Here is a 15,964-nt window from a genome sequence, read left to right as displayed (position 1 = left end):
GTCTTTCTCATCCTTACTTATCTCCATCATTATTCTCATTCCCCTTTTCCTTTTCTCTAACTCAAATTTACTTCTTTTTACTCCTTTACTCATTGACAAAACCAAAACATTTTTTTTTATTCCCACTTCTCTTTCACCTCTCATCCTTACTTTCCTTCACCATTATTTTCGTACCTCTCTCTCTTGTCTTCTCTAACTCAAATTTGCTACATTTTATTCGTGTACTCATTGACAAAACCGCACTTCATTTAATCCCTTCAGTGCCAGGACACGTTTTCATATTCATTCTGCTTACTATTTAGTGATTTTACACAGCTTCATAAACTTACGTGGGGATTAAAAACAGTGAAAAATCTGGCCATTAATCTTCTGATCTCCATAGACCCTTCACCTACTCAAATTCATGGTAAAAATACGTCCTAGTACTGAAGAGGTTAATCTCCCAACCTTCTCTTTCACCTCTCATCTTACTTTCCTACACCATCATTCCCATGCTCCTCTTCCTTCCCGCGTAGCTAATCACTTCATCCAGGCCCTGAACTCCAAGTGATACCCATTGAATGTTAATTGGCAGGAGCTTAGCGTGGCCAGGGGGCGTCGGTGCACAAGACGAACGAGAGAGAGGAGAGAGGTGTGAAGGAATGGATAAGGCAGGATTTCAAAGAGAGGGAGAGACAGAGAAAAAAGAACGGGTTTGGTGAGGGAATACGAAAGAACCTGAGAAAGAAATGAGAGGAGAGAAGAAAGAGAAGAGGATTTTGATGATACGAGGCAGAAAAGAAGATGAATAAATAAAAAGATGATATTTGGAAGGGAGAAAAGAAAAGCGTGTGAAAGAGAAACAGGTGGAAAATCTGTGAAGGAAGAAACTATGGAGGGAGAGAAGAGGTGTGGATAAAAGGAATAATAATGAAAAGATGATAAAAAGGAACGGAAGAAAAAAATAGATGTGAATAACGAATAGGAGAAACCTTGACAATGGAAGAGAGAGAGAGAGAGAGAGAGAGAGAGAGAGAGAGAGAGAGAGAGAGAGAGAGAGAGAGAGAGAGAGAGAGAGAGAGAGAGAATGTCCAATAGAGTGATAAGGAAGTAATAAAGTCGAGAACTAAAAACCTATAGAGAGTATTGAAGGGAACAATGACAAAAAAAATACATACTCATCAGGCTTAAAGAAAAAAAAGGGGAAGGTTAGTATTGACAAGTGAAGACAGGAAAGATCTGATGGCAGGGAAGAATGTAAACACGAGGATGGAATAGGATGAGTCGAGGAGCCAGAGACAGGAAGGACGAGTCATGTAAAGAGAATGGTTGGAATGAGTGTGGTGGCTGAGAGAGAGAGAGAGAGAGAGAGAGAGAGAGAGAGAGAGAGAGAGAGAGAGAGAGAGAGAGAGAGAGAGAGAGAGAGAGAGAGAGAGAGAGAGAGAGAGAGAGAGAGAGAGATTAGGATGGGGAGTGATGACCAAAAGGATGTGAAAATGTTACTGAATGAGAAAAACAAACACCGTAATATGAAAGAGACACGAAAGAGAGAGAGAGAGAGATAGAAAAAAAAAACTAGAGGAACGAGAGCCAAGAATCAGAGAGGTGAAAAAAGAGACAAGATAACGAAAAAAAAAAGAAGAAATCCACTATACACATAACTAAACACAGAAAGACTAGAAATAAAAATGCAAAAAACCAAGGAATAAAAGCTGAGAAACACAAAATTTAAACTGCAACACAAAAAAGAAATAACAAAAAAAGGCAACATGAAAGAATGAAAGCGAAGAACAACACAACATAAACCACTAAACAACAGAGAGAAGAGAAGAAGAGAAGCCAGAAGAAGAAAACGAAGTGAACGACAGCCAAGAGAGAGTCTAGGTGTGAAAGATTGTCAGGGAGAGAGAGGTGAGAGAGGCGGGAGAAGACAGGTGGCCGTGGTTTTAACAGCCTGGGCTAGTAAATCACTCGAGCACCAGACTACACCCGCCACCAGGCCTTATTAACTAAACCCTAATTATATCACTTGTTCTACCAATGACTTGAATTACAAGTTGCCACGTGAAAGAAGAATGGGAAAGAAGAGTCGAGGAGGAGAGCCAAAAAAAAAACCCAACAATAACTCGGTGCATAGGATGAGGAAGAAGAGAATGAGGAGTAAGAGGAGGAGTGAATGATAGAATATTTTGTCTGATAGAAAGTACACTGGGAAGTCTCTCTAGGGTTTATCTAACATTGTATTCTAAGCCCTCAGGTGTATTTCAGTTCATAATCTTCCTCTTTCCCTATCCATTAGTTTAGTTTGTCCAGTGTTGTTTGTTCCTCGTTCTACAACAGGAGAGTGGTTAGATGACCGGGAGGGAGAGAGAGAGAAGAATAGAGAAGACTGCTTTGTGTGTGTGTATGAGAGAGAGAGAGAGAGAGAGAGAGAGAGAGAGAGAGAGAGAGAGAGAGAGAGAGAGAGAGAGAGAGAGAGAGAGAGAGAGAGAGAGAGAGAGAGAGAGAGAGAGAGAGAGAGAGAGAGAGAGAGAGAGAGAGAGAGAGAGAGAGAGAGAGAGAGAGAGAGAGAGAGAGAGAGAGAGAGAGAGAGAGAGAGAGAGAGAGAGAGAGAGAGAGAGAGAGAGAGAGAGAGAGAGAGAGAGAGAGAGAGAGAGCGAATATGACACCTCCCCCACACATCCTCATTCCACAAAACCTCCACTGCAAAAATGTAAGGAAAAATCAAAGCAATATTGAACATTACACGAAAAAATGGCTTTACTCGCCCGGGAAAGCCTCGAAAGTTATTTACAAGCGGAGGAGAGGCTGGGCAGGTTGGGGGGGAGGGCGGCTGGCGGTTCGTGACCACCTCAGTTTGACAGGCGAAGCGAAGAATGATTTGTGGTAATTGGTAGCTGCCCGAGACTCACTCTTTCGCCTCACTCATGCCTACGTATGCTGTAGCCATAACCCACACACACACACACACACACACACACACGTTGTTTATATTTTTTTTCTGTATTTCTTGTAGTGGGTGGTGCAAGTAGTAGTAGTAGTAGTAGTAGTAGTAGTAGTAGTAGTAGTAGTAGTAGTAGTAGTAGTAGTAGTAGCAGTACTACTAGCAGTAGTAATAGTAGTAGTTAATAGTTAAAACTAGTAGCAGCAGTAGCAGCAGCAGCAGCAGCAGCAGTAGCAGCAGCAGCAGCAGCAGCAGCAGCAGCAGCAGCAGCAGCAGCAGCAGCAGCAGCAGCAGCAGCAGCAGCAGCAGCAGCAGCAGCAGCAGCAGCAGCAGCAGCAGCAGCAGCAGCAGCAGCAGCAGCAGCAGCAGCAGCAGCAGCAGCAGCAGCAGCAGCAGCAGCAGCAGCAGCAGTGCAGCAGCAGCAGCAGCAGCAGCAGCAGCAGCAGCAGCAGCAGCAGCAGCAGCAGCAGCAGCAGCAGCAGCAGCAGCAGCAGCAGCAGCAGCAGCAGCAGCAGCAGCAGCAGCAGCAGCAGCAGCAGCAGCAGCAGCAGCAGCAGCAGCAGCAGCAGCAGCAGCAGCAGCAGCAGCAGCAACAGCAGCAGCAGCAGCAGCAGCAGCAGCAGCAGTAGCAGTAGCAGTAGCAGTAGCAGTAGCAGTAGCAGTAGTAGCAGCAGTAGCAGTAGTAGCAGTAGTAGCAGTAGCAGTTAAAAGTAGTAGTAGTAGTAGTAGTAGTAGTAGTAGTAGAACTTAGTAGTTAAAAGTAGTAGTAGTAGTAGTAGTAGTAGTAGTAGTAGTAGTAGTCGATTGCAGCAACGGAAAGGCACAGCGATAGTCGAGAAATAGAAGGAGAGGATAATGAGAGCCGGGTTGGGAGAGTAAGAGGAGGTGGAGGAGGTGGGGGAGGGAAATCAAGTGCTAATAAGACCTCGGCACCGCACACCACGAGGACAAGGGCGGCACAGAGGTCCTCGGGGCGCCCCTTTCGCCTCTCACGTAACCCAACAAACAACCTCAGTGCGACCGTCCCTCGAGGCTCCAGGAATCACTTGGAAACCGATAAAAACGTCACACACACACACACACACACACACACAGACACCTTGCGTAAGAGCCACTCACCCAGCACGGTCAGCCAGCAAATAAAGGCGTTTCTCATACCGTAAATCACTCCCCGCGGCGTCCTCCCTCCTGGTCCAGCGGCGTGCGTGGCTGCTACAAATCAATCACAACTTTTATCACGTATTCTCACTCCCGATGGCGGCGCCGTAAAAAGGGACATTCACCTCCGCTACAGATGCATCCTCCCCTTCCTCTCCTTCTCGCCTGACATCCACACCTCGAGCCAGTCTTGCTTCTGCGCTTCCTCTGCCCCAGCTATGTCAAGGCGAGAGGCGTGGGTGGTAACTGAGGCAACCCACACGCTACCGCTATTAATTATCCGACCGCTGGCGAGTTAAGGTAGCGTGGGCGTGGATAATGTGGATTGGGCGTGTTGCTGCGGGGTAATAATTGGCCGAGACGTGGCGTGGGCGTGCGCCAAAGTGACTAAACGAGTTACTTAGTGGCCACGTTAATCACTGCGGCAGGAACGAGGGCAAACGAAACGACAGGGGAGGAAATACAAGGGAGTAATATCCTTATGACCTAGAAGCTTCTGAAACATTGCGCTTCACCTCCTCTATTTCAAAAGGCTCTACTTGAAGCTCCACGTTTTTCAAGTCTCTTCTTACGGTTCTAGTGAGAGATTGATATGATTTCCACGGTATCATTAGGAGAAAACGTCTTGAGAACATGACTTATCATCTCCGTGGCCTTTGAAAATAGCTGTGGTGAGAGATAAGCGTTTCAGAACACTGGCCGTAGTCTCAGTTCACCGCTTCTCGCTTCTTTGCTCCCGTCCCCCTCCTCTCTAATGATCCGGCGGTAATCCCTTGTTCCAGCTCGTCCATTAGCCAGCATGTCACTCCCGCAACGAGAAGAAGAGCAAAGTTGTGAGTAGCAATAATGTGTGGTGTGCCGGCGCCTCTCCAAGTAACTTCTTTGTTTCGGTGCAAAATATCAATGAGTCTTATACAATCGCCGCTCTTGAGGTTAGATGGACAATGCTTTTCTTTTTTATCATCTTAGTCTAGTTCATTTTTATCGTTGCTTATTTGGATGTAATTAGACTATTTTATTAACATTAGGAAGGGTCTTTGGAAGTTAGAAGATTAATGGCCAGAGTCTTCACTATTTTAATCCCTACATAAGTTTCTGAAGCTGTAGAAAATCCCCAAATAGTAAGCAGAATGGATATGAAAACGTGTCACGGTACTGAAGAGATCAAACAGACAATGCTTTATTTTCATCATCTTTGACTAGCGCATTTTTATCATTGCTTATTAAAGATACAGATAAAGACACTGAGAAAAAGAAAATGCAGAAGAAAACGGGAGAACAAGAGCATTTACAGTTCCGCCTCGTTCGGTTCATTCTCCACCGGTGCCCAGCGATGATTTTTTCCGCCATCCACCGCCCTTGTTCCACGCCGTCGGGGTGAGAAACACTCGCATCAAGGGGAAGCTGGGGAGAAAAATCACGGGTAAAAGTCCTCGCTCAAGACAACAAAAGGGGATGATAGGGAGGAGCAGCAAAAATCGCAGCAAAAGAATAATTGTAATAGGCGCGGGCGGAGTGTCGGGTGTTCTCGCTCGTTTAATCACCAAGCGCGTAATGACTCCTCCCGCTGGCATTAGAGAAAACGTAATGACACTATAATGGCCCACTGCAAAAGAGGGACTCAAGGGGGGAGACTTTACTATTCCTCCTTTCCTTACATTCCCCCCTCCTCCTCCTCCTCTCTCTCTCTTTCCTCCCTACACCACTTCTCCTTTCCTCCTCCTCCTCCTCCTCCTCCTCCTCCTCCTCCTCCTCCTCCTTCTTCTCATTCTTCTACTCTTCTTTTCCTTTTCTTCTCCTTCTCCTTCCTCCTCCTCCTCCTCCTCCTCCTCCTCCTCCTCCTCCTTCTCTTCCTTCCGCAGAATACTCAATACAAACCACCAGAACGAACAAGAGAGAGAGAGAGAGAGAGAGAGAGAGAGAGAGAGAGAGAGAGAGAGAGAGAGAGAGAGAGAGAGCATCCTGGCGAGCACTACTATATCAATTCTCGCACCGGACAATTTCACGGCGGATTAACAAAAAAGAAGAGTGAGAGAGAGAGAAAAAAAAGGGGGAGCGGGCAGTTTCCGTTGTCTCCGCCGCAGAGACGACAAATATTACTGTAAACTACACCCCAACCACACCTCCCTCCCCCCAGTCTTCCTCCTCTTCCTCCTTTCCCCTCGGCCTCTTCCCCCTTCCCCCCTCCGTGAACGCCCAGGACCTCGTGTGTCAGGGAGAAAAAGGATGAGGCTTCCTTTCCCCACCGCGGCTTGCCCTGAATATTCATGAGAGCCAAAATTACGCGTTACAATTTAGATATGAGCTCATTTGTCTTAAAAGGCGGGTAGAAGTCTGCCGCTATATTATAATAGGCGGAGGGGTCGCCCTTACACGCAGGGGAGGGAAGAAAGTGTGTTTTGGAAGGAGAACAACGAGAAAGAGCGAGGAGAGAACAGATCGTTAAGCAGTGGTGTCATTTAGTTAGAAAAGGTGCTTCCCTTCCTTCCTCCCTCTGTGTGCACTGCTCATCCCTCATGCTAATAAGAATGCGGGGGGAGAAAAAAAGGTGCCTCGCCCACTTTGCGGTAACTCGCCTGCACTGCTAAAAAGTGACGCTACTCAGACCTGCATGGCTTGGTTTGCTGCACTTCCTCGCGTGTAATTAGTGTGAAGACGTGGAATGCAATGGTGTCGCTCCGGAAAACTGTATCTTCACTTCTTTTTAGCCCAGTGTTGCATTTCGGGGCTCCATGCATCCGCCATTCACAATATTAATGGATTTCTTCGTTAACGTGGAAATAGTGAATGCAATGGTGTAGTATCAGGTCTTGGAAAATCGTATCTTCACGTCTTTTAAGTCCTGTGTTGCATTCCGGGGCTTGATTCATCCGCTATCACCGTATTAATTGATTTCTTCGTTGGTACGTGATTAGCGTGATGATGAATGCTATGGTGTCGTCTCGGGTCTCGGGAATATTGTACCCTCACAGCTTTTTAGTCCTGTGTTGCATTCCGGGGCTCCATTCATCCACCATCGCTATATTAATTGATCTCTTCATTGGTACGTGATTGGCGTGAAGATGGTGAAGGTGGTGTCGTATCGAGGTCCGTATTCAGAAACGCTTTGCTCTCTCACCACGACTATTTTCCAAGGCCACAAAGATGATTAGCGGGGTTTTCAAGAGTGTTTCTCCAGTTAATAATGTAGACATCCTGTTACTCTGCCTCTGGAACCGTAAAAACACGTTAGAAAATTCGTGTAAACTTAAATAAAGCCTCGTGAAATAGCAGTACGCACAGAGGTGTTTGAAAATACGAGCACAGGTCTTAAGGAAATTGTACCTTCCACCCTAGTTTTCTGTAGCATTGTGGAACTCCATATATCCTTCATCGCTTGTTTATAAACCGATCTCTTAAATGGTACGTGATTAGCGTGTAGGTAGTAAATGTAAAGGCGTTATAGAGGGTCTGGGAATCACTGCCTGGTCGCATCTGATAGTTTTGTGTGGTGTTAAGGATTCCATTTACGATCCACCATTCATAACTGACCATTTTCAACGTGCGGGTTTACAGTGCGTCAGGGAAAGTTTAGTTAATATTGTGGGAAGTGTATCGCTAACTCTCACTCTGAAGTCAAAGTTTGTAGTCTTCAGAAACGCTTTGCTCTCTCACCACAACTATTTCCAAGGCCACAGAAATTATTAGCGGGGTTTTCAAATGTTTCTCCAGTTAATAATGTAGAAATCCTGTCCATCTGTCTCCAGAACCTCAAACACACCTTAAAAACTCGTGACAATTTAGATGAAGCCTTGTGAAATAGTGAAGGTGAAGCACAGACGAGTTTGAGAATACAAGCCTTCGTTATCACTATTAATCACACAATCATTGCACGTCGCTAATATACCACCACCACTGTCACCACTACCATCAAACACCACAATGACTCAGCATCACCACAAAACTCTTACCACTCTACCAACACGCATCACCACCATATCATCACCACCACAACCTCCTGACGGCGAGCAGCGGGCCGGACGTGAGCCAATACCTGCTAACGCCTTGGCCTCCTCCCGGCGGTTCTTCGTCTTCATTTTGCCTCGTTTCTAGCACCACACTTTAATTCCCTCGCGTGCCACTTTTTTTCTCCTGGTGCAGCGGCGGCGGAGGAGTGGGTTGCCTTCTCTTGGCTTGGTTTAGCTTGGTGGGTGTCAGTGGAGCGTTGCAAGTCTCTGATGATGAACGAAGGATACACAAGATTCTCAGCTTCCAGATTATTATAAAGGTGTTGCCAGAATGTTTTCAGCGTTATTCTTTGCTTCGTATTTTGCCGTCTAGGTGTGATTTATTAATGCGTGTTTTTTGGTTCCTGTTTGTCTTTGTTAGATGAGCTGTAGTGGTCGTGATGACTGAGCAGTTAGGTAAATTTGATAAGTTTCGCAGTCTTCCAGGGAAAATTATCGTGTTTATCTAAGGATACATCAGGGAAATACGGGGATTTAGAAGAGTATCAACTTAAACATGCGAGAATTACCATTATTATTATTTCTCATGTTCATAACCTAAAGTTTCCCCACATCAGAACCATATTGCTACTCGTTCCTTTTCTCTCCCTATGTCAATTATCCTCTTTCTTCGTTCATGATCTAAAGTTTCCCTCAAAAGTAGGATATGCAACTAGTTCTTTATCTCTCCTCATCTCAGTTATCTTCTTACGTTCACAATCTAAATTCTCCCTCAAAAGTACCATATGCTATCAGTTCATCTCTGCTTATCTCAGTTATCCTTCTCTAACGTTAATGGTCTAAACTCTCCCTCAAAAGTACCATATGCTATCAGTTAATTTCTTCTTATCTCAGTTACCTTTTCCTCTCACGCCCATGGTCTAAAATTCCCCTCAAGAGTCCCATATCCTATTGCTTTCTTATCTGTCAGTATCTCGAGGCGGTGACGGACGCACGGTTCCAATCTCTGACGTGCGGCGCCTCACCTCCCTTGTCTCAACTCCACCATGACTGCAATTACGTTTTCAAGGATCACTCCCTCACGCCTCAGTGCTCCGCGTTCCCTCGGTTTCCTCACGGGAGAGTAATACATAACTCCGGCTTAACCACGTCTCTCTCTTCCCTGGAGCAAGTTATGACCACACAGCGAAGGTTATGACGGATTTGAGTGCCGCCTTGTGAAGCTGAAAGCTCTGGGTAGTGGTGGTGGTGGTGGTGGTGGTGGTGGTGGGGATGGGGAGCAGAAACTAGTGGATGTTAAATTTCTTGGACCGTATTTCAAAACGCTACTTTCAAATGGTTATAGTTGAACATATAATGATTTTAACTCCTTCAATACTGCGACACATTTTTACCTTGAGATTTGTGTACAATTATACCATTTTATTAACATTAGGAAGAGTCTATGGAGGTCAGAAGATTAATGGCCACAGTCTTTAATATTTTGATCCTCACATAAGTTTCTGAAGCTGTATAACATCACCAAATAGTAAGCAGAATGAATATGGAAATGCGTCATGGTACTGAAAGGGTTAAGGGTGTTTTTACGGTCCTAGTGACATATTAAACAAGATTTCTGCCTTACGAACAGGAGAAATACTCTTGACAACACGGCTAATCATCTCTGGAAAAATCGTGGCGAGAAAGCAAGGCGTTTCTAAATACAGGCTACGAACAGAGAGTAGTGGGAGAGGGAGATGGTGAGAATAGGTGGTGGGGAAGGCGGTGGAAAGCGGCATTGCTCTGTTGGCAGTGGGCGTGGAGTGAACAGCGTGTAGGCAGCCTCACTTATTTACCACTAAACCTGCTTGCCTTTCTTCCAGTCAGTGGTCGGTGATTTGAATTACAATGGTGATAAATTGTTACACAGCATATTTCACTCCGCCACAAGAGCCGCTGATGGATAGGAAGCGGCGGTGATCTATACTTCAGGTGTGCGGCTCTTGCTACTTGTTGGGCTGAATTACCTGCTCTGGCTGCACTGCGATATAGTGTTTTCTTTACTGTTGTACGAATTTCCTACTATTCTTTATTGATTTATTTTCAATTCTTTTTTATTTTGTTTTTAATCATATCTTATTTTCTGTTACTTTTGTTCCATACGCCTGTATTCCAGTTTTTATAATGCATCTGTTACGAACTTTCTCTCGAAGCAATAAGTATGAACGATGTTTAGTCGTGTGTCACTAAAGAACAACTCCCACTAATGTTTCATTCTTCCGGCAGATGCGTGCGGGCTGAGCGACCTCTCCCACATCGAAGGGCTACAGGAGAAGTCCCAGTGTGCCCTGGAGGAGTACTGCAGGACACAGTACCCCAACCAACCCACTCGGTTCGGGAAGCTACTGCTCCGCCTGCCCTCGCTGCGCACCGTCTCTTCCACTGTTATAGAGCAGCTCTTCTTTGTCAGACTGGTTGGCAAGACCCCCATCGAAACCCTCATCAGGTGAGCGGCGCCTCTGTTTGCTTCACTGTGAACTACGAAATTATTATATTTGTGATGGAGGAGTCGAGATTAAATGTTTTGCGTGTCCTAACCCTCCATTGATGCTGGTGTGTCTCATTCCTCGATTAACATTGGTGCTTTTAATTCCACAGGGACATGCTGCTCTCAGGATCGACCTTCAACTGGCCCTACATGGGCAGCATGTGACAGGCGGCTCTGGGCACGAATCCAGGCCTCACTCCAGGAAACGTGCCCACCTCAGCCGCCTCCCATGCCCTCTCCTCCGCCGCCCACGCCCTCACGTCCGTCGCTCACGCCCAGACTTCGGCCCACACACACACTCCACCGGTGTCCTCCTTCCAGCTCCCCACACTCTCCACAACCTTTCGGTGATGAACCGCTGAGGGAAGTCCCTCCCATCCTCCGCCACCACCCTCACCGCCCCCCCTCTCCCCTACGCCCACGCAGGGCACCAGGGATGCTGGGCCTCTCCAACCTTCAGTGCGGGGATTCAGCGTGCCCATGTCAACGAAGAGATTCCTCCCTCCCATACTGCACCCCAGCATGAGTATGGTGCAAGTCGCAGGATTCTTCCAGTTGCTGCCGAGGTGGGAAGACGGAGTGAGAGTGGAGCCGCGGCGCCAGGACACTTAGTGGGGCGCCAGGAGGAGGCAATGGAGGGCGGCTACTGTGATGCGGCGGGGCGGGGTGAGGCTGCAAGGCCCCGCTGACACAGTCCACGCAGCCACCACAGACTGGCGTCCATTCTGCGCCGACACTCAGTGGTGGCAAGACTCCGGTGATCCTACTACTAATACTACCACTGCACACATTCAGTGACCGTTGCCAATGGGACAACCTAACGTTATGATGTTAAACGAGTTTGTGAAACACAATGATAAACGTTCCGCGAGTTACGCAGGGAAACAAACGAAAACGACGAGTTTGGTATTTTTTCAAAGAGGACTGAGCGCGAGAACAGGTGCTGGCAGGGGTGGCTCGCGCGGCGCCAGATGCACAGCCCGCAGCAGCTGCCCCGTGAATGTGATAAACGCGTGCAGGACAACACCAACGTCACAATGAGCAGTTACCTTTTTTTTCGGATCTGTATATTTTGTATATATTACAATGTAAGTAACTTTTATACTCGGGTCGAGGTGCGTGGCCAATCGGCAGCACCTCCACGTGTACAGATGACCTGCCGCCCTGGCCCTCGCTGCACGCCCGATCGCAGGCCCGGCCCCACCAACCCCCTCCCACCACGCACACATCACCATGTATCTCCCTCTCTCTCCCACACACACACACACACACACACACACACACAGGAGGGCTAACGGCGAGGGCGGCGACGGAAGCCAGGGCGGACACGCTAGACCAGGTGTTCTAGCCATTGTCCCGGTATGGTAGATTTTTCCCTGTTTTGGAAGGCAGAGTTGGGGACAATCTCAAATTTTGTACTGACCTTCATCCCAAAACCCATCCAGATCACGTGTCTCACTGTTAAGATGTCCACCGGCGGGAAGCGGCAGGAAACACTTGACTTGTGGTCCTGAATTCCACTGTAAAGATTTGACGAATCTGAATCACATATCCAATGAATCAAAACATACAGCAGTAGAGTGCACAAGACAGGATGTGTTCTGCACTCGTCCGCCCCACATCCCCGCTCATCACCTGCCCACCCTGGGGGACGCCCACCCGCTGAGCCTCTCTGGCTCAGTCTGCCAGGCTCGCAGTCTTCTCAGTATCACTCCAGCACTCGCCGTGAGGGTGCTGACGCTCGAGGAGCCTCGCGCGGCGGCGGGGTGCGAGCGGAGGCGGGGAAGGGGAGTGGACCCACCCTGGGCAGGCACCACCACTGTGTGCTAAATGTTTTGTCTGTTGCCTCGCCCCTGTGAGGACGCACGAGGCTGCAGTGAGGCCCCATGCGTGCGAGGCCGTCGTGTGAGCGGGTGCCGCCGTCAAGGGTACAGATACTTCTACCAAGGGTACAAGTGCCGCTATCAAGTATACAGGTGCCGCTGCCTAGTGTACGGGTGCCACCGCGTGTACAGGTGCCACCAACAAGTGTACAAAGATGCACGGGCGGGGCTGCACAGCGTTAGTAACACTTCCTCCAGAGGCGTGTTAGCCCACCACTGCGTTGGCAGCGCTGCCCGTGTGAGCGTCCTAGGTGTGTGACAACCGTGACGTCATCCATGTTGTTTGTACTTAGGCTACACAGGTGTCGTAGACACAAACAGTACGTTTTCTCTTAAATAAATGATCTCAAAAATTCTGTTGTAAAACGTCCTTTTATCCACCTCCACCAACATCAACTTGATGGAGAGAGAGAGAGAGAGAGAGAGAGAGAGAGAGAGAGAGAGAGAGAGCATGTCAGTTGCTACACGTCATTAACAACACAACCTTCCACGAAACATAATTACCAAATCATGGCAACACTTTCAACACAATTTACTTCAAAATGTTACTCATACAAATACAGTACTACTGCAATACACAGCCACCTGTATCGGAAGGAGGAACTGAACCACAACCAACAATAATAATCTTAAAGAGATATCACTGTTCGAAGGACCAGGTTACAACACTCACCACAGCAGCACAGCTCCTGTTCCATATAGTTAAAAGATAGACACACAAAGGTACTCACAGGTCACAGGTCACGTCTTCATCAGTGACAATGGAGTGCCTGTGGGCGGGTATAAACACTACACTCAATGACCACTCACTGGTTATAACGGAACACTGATAATGGTTTATGCAGAACTCAAGGGTCTTTTTACCTATCCTCTCACCAGTAGAATTTAGGTGTTCAGCATAAGATCGCTCAAGGACCACCGTCTTACTGGCCAGCGGTAATGAAAAGATCACCCAGACAACGGTCATAGACGAGAGATGCTGCACTTCACCACATCCATTAGTCTCTCGTGTCACTCACTCACTGACCTATGATACTACTTTACTGACACTTCTGGTTTTCCTGGGCTGTGTTGGTATCACTCATAAATCTCTTCACTAATAACTTGTCCTTGCTTCTGGTTAGTCCCGCACGACGCTCACACCGGCTCACTGGACACATCTGGTTGCTGCGGTGTTGAGTATTCCGAGCAGCGTGCCTCCGCCCCTCACTGCAAACCACTAAGTAATGCTGGTGGATTGATTTACTGGTTATCAACACGTGTAAGTCCAGATACATTATCAGCAGTCATGATGTGATTGTAGTGAATATATTTGCTTAACTAAAAGTACTCTAAATAAATATTATAAATGAAAGGTTGGTTGACTACGCTCCTCACCACAGAAGGAACAGCAAGTTTCACGACGGTTCACTGAAGCTGACTCGACTCAAGCAAACCACACAGTGACAATTTTCAGAAGCAAATCAAGCCATTTGGCGCCAGCAGAGAATATTTAAATGTGATTTTAAACATTCAACTAGAGAGGCAACTAATATGTAACATGGAAGCTTTGGATGAAATAAAGAAGAGCTGTTGGTTTAACTTAATACTGTTGAGTGGAGACTGGTAAAGTGAATCAATCAAGCTACCAACATAACGTGGGAGGAAAATTAAGGAGGATTTTTTTTCTTTCATTTCTTTTTAACACATAATAAACTGGAAAGTACAGAGAAAATCGACTCAACAAGGAATAATGAAACAACAAAGGATCACACACACACACACACACACACACACACACACACACACACACACACACACACACACACATTAAACTTTATAAATTAGTGCCCCAGTAAAAAGAACACTAAATAATTGATAAAGAAAGGTCAGTCTAATGCCAGCAGAGCGGTCGTGTGCCAGGAACGCTCAAGTGGCAGAGGCGAGGCGGTGAGCTGCGCAGGACGTCGAAGAGCCCAGAGAGAGAGAGAGTGTAGAGTGCAGGAGGAAGATGCGGGAAGGAGGGTGGAATGATAAGGCGTAGAGGTGGAGGTATGAGTGGAGGAAAGGAAGGAACACTCTAGTATATTCACAGGAGAACACGACATAGGAACCACAGCCAGCGTCACACACACACACACACACACACACACACACACACACACAGAGGTCGGAGGTCACAGTGAGGGGCACCAAGAATGTGGTCTCACGACTCCCTCCCTCCTCCCAGGTGATCGCCATCCCCCATCCCTCCGCCCCCATCAGTTCCTCCTCCCCCCCTACTACCTCACGGTGATCGACTTCCCACCGTCGTCCTGGTTGCGGTGAAAGTTGTGTGTGCCGGCCCCCTCACCCCTCACCCCTCACCCCGCACAGGTCACGGCCTCAGACCTGCTGCAGCCGTGTAGTGTATGTACTGCCCTCGCTGCCCTCCCTCCCCTACAGCGACACCCAGGCTCCCACCCATCCAGCCCGCACTTCACGACCCGCCAGTTCCCCCATGCCATCCCTCGTTGGCTCCCTTTGTTTCCTTCACGCTGTAGCGGTGAAAAGGTGCTGGGCGTCAGTCAAGAGACACTGATCTTACTACAGGAATGGAGGTTGTGGTCTTGAGTGTTAAGCGTACTGGTGCCTTGTCTTGCCCCCTCACCAATCTAACACCAGCAACGTCCACTTAACCTGACCTCATCCTTCCCCGCTCTCGTAATAAATTTTTCACTGGTTTTAACAATGATTCACACTATACTAATAAAGTCAACGCCAATCACAAGTAACATCTCGACAGCCAAAACCAGTTCACTTGAGTCTTTATCTAGAGTTCTAGGCCAACGATGCCTGCCCATAATTCACACCTTCACCGCCCCCCCCCCTGCCCCGACCCACCTCAGTCTGCCACCTCCCTCCAATGGCCTACCCAGCCTTGTCCTCGCCATCCACACCTTAACTCAGTCCGCATTCCTTAACCCACATCAGGAACAAGCACGTGCAACCCTGCCTGCAGCTTTCGTTTTAGGTTTTATCCTCTCAATGCCGCAGCACACACTTGTCCCTTCTCATCTCACTCATGCTGCTGCCTTCACCCTCCACTCTCACCCCGGACATGTGGTGCAGTGTTCAGTCCTCCCCAATAGTGTACTGACCCTCCCACTCCCCCTCACTATTATCAAGCCTGCAAACTTGTTAATATACGCCAGCACCAACCAGTGTGTGTGTGTGTGTGTGTGTGTGTGTGTGTGTGTGTGTGTGTGTGTGTGTGTGTGTGTGTGTGTGTGTGTGTGTGTGTGTGTGCGTGCGCTCTCAGAAAATAGACATTATCTCCATCACAACCTGAAGGGTAAAACTGGTTATGTATAAACAAATTGTCATTTTTGCTCGTATCATTATTATCATCACACTCTTATTACTATCATCAACATTACTTGGTTGGAGGATGCAGTGACTCCAGCACCTACCAGCACCCATCACACTGTACTATACTTGTGCTGTGCTGTGGTGTAGACAGACTGACAGGACAATTAAATAATAAAGTTTGCCACAAAACACAAGA

The 15,964-nt window shown here is 47.5% G+C and overlaps 1 protein-coding gene across 2 annotated transcripts in view; it reads left to right on the top strand.

Moving 5' to 3' along the window:
• Positions 1 to 12,804, top strand: part of LOC123499400 (nuclear receptor subfamily 2 group F member 1-A-like) — a 191,378-nt gene extending 178,574 nt beyond the window's left edge. For both annotated transcript variants that reach the window (XM_045247347.1, XM_045247348.1), the window contains 2 exons: positions 10,294 to 10,513; positions 10,666 to 12,804. In XM_045247347.1, the coding sequence (XP_045103282.1) occupies positions 10,294 to 10,513; positions 10,666 to 10,720 (275 nt within the window). In that variant the 3' untranslated portion in view covers positions 10,721 to 12,804. The remainder of the gene's footprint in view (positions 1 to 10,293; positions 10,514 to 10,665) is intronic.
• Positions 12,805 to 15,964: the final 3,160 nt, after the last annotated feature.

Source organism: Portunus trituberculatus, chromosome 49 (assembly GCF_017591435.1).
Source record: "Portunus trituberculatus isolate SZX2019 chromosome 49, ASM1759143v1, whole genome shotgun sequence".
NCBI classification, from domain to species: Eukaryota; Metazoa; Arthropoda; class Malacostraca; order Decapoda; family Portunidae; genus Portunus; species Portunus trituberculatus.
The sequence above is the reverse complement of the archived record's forward strand: the minus strand, read 5'-3'. Positions and strand labels throughout refer to the sequence as shown.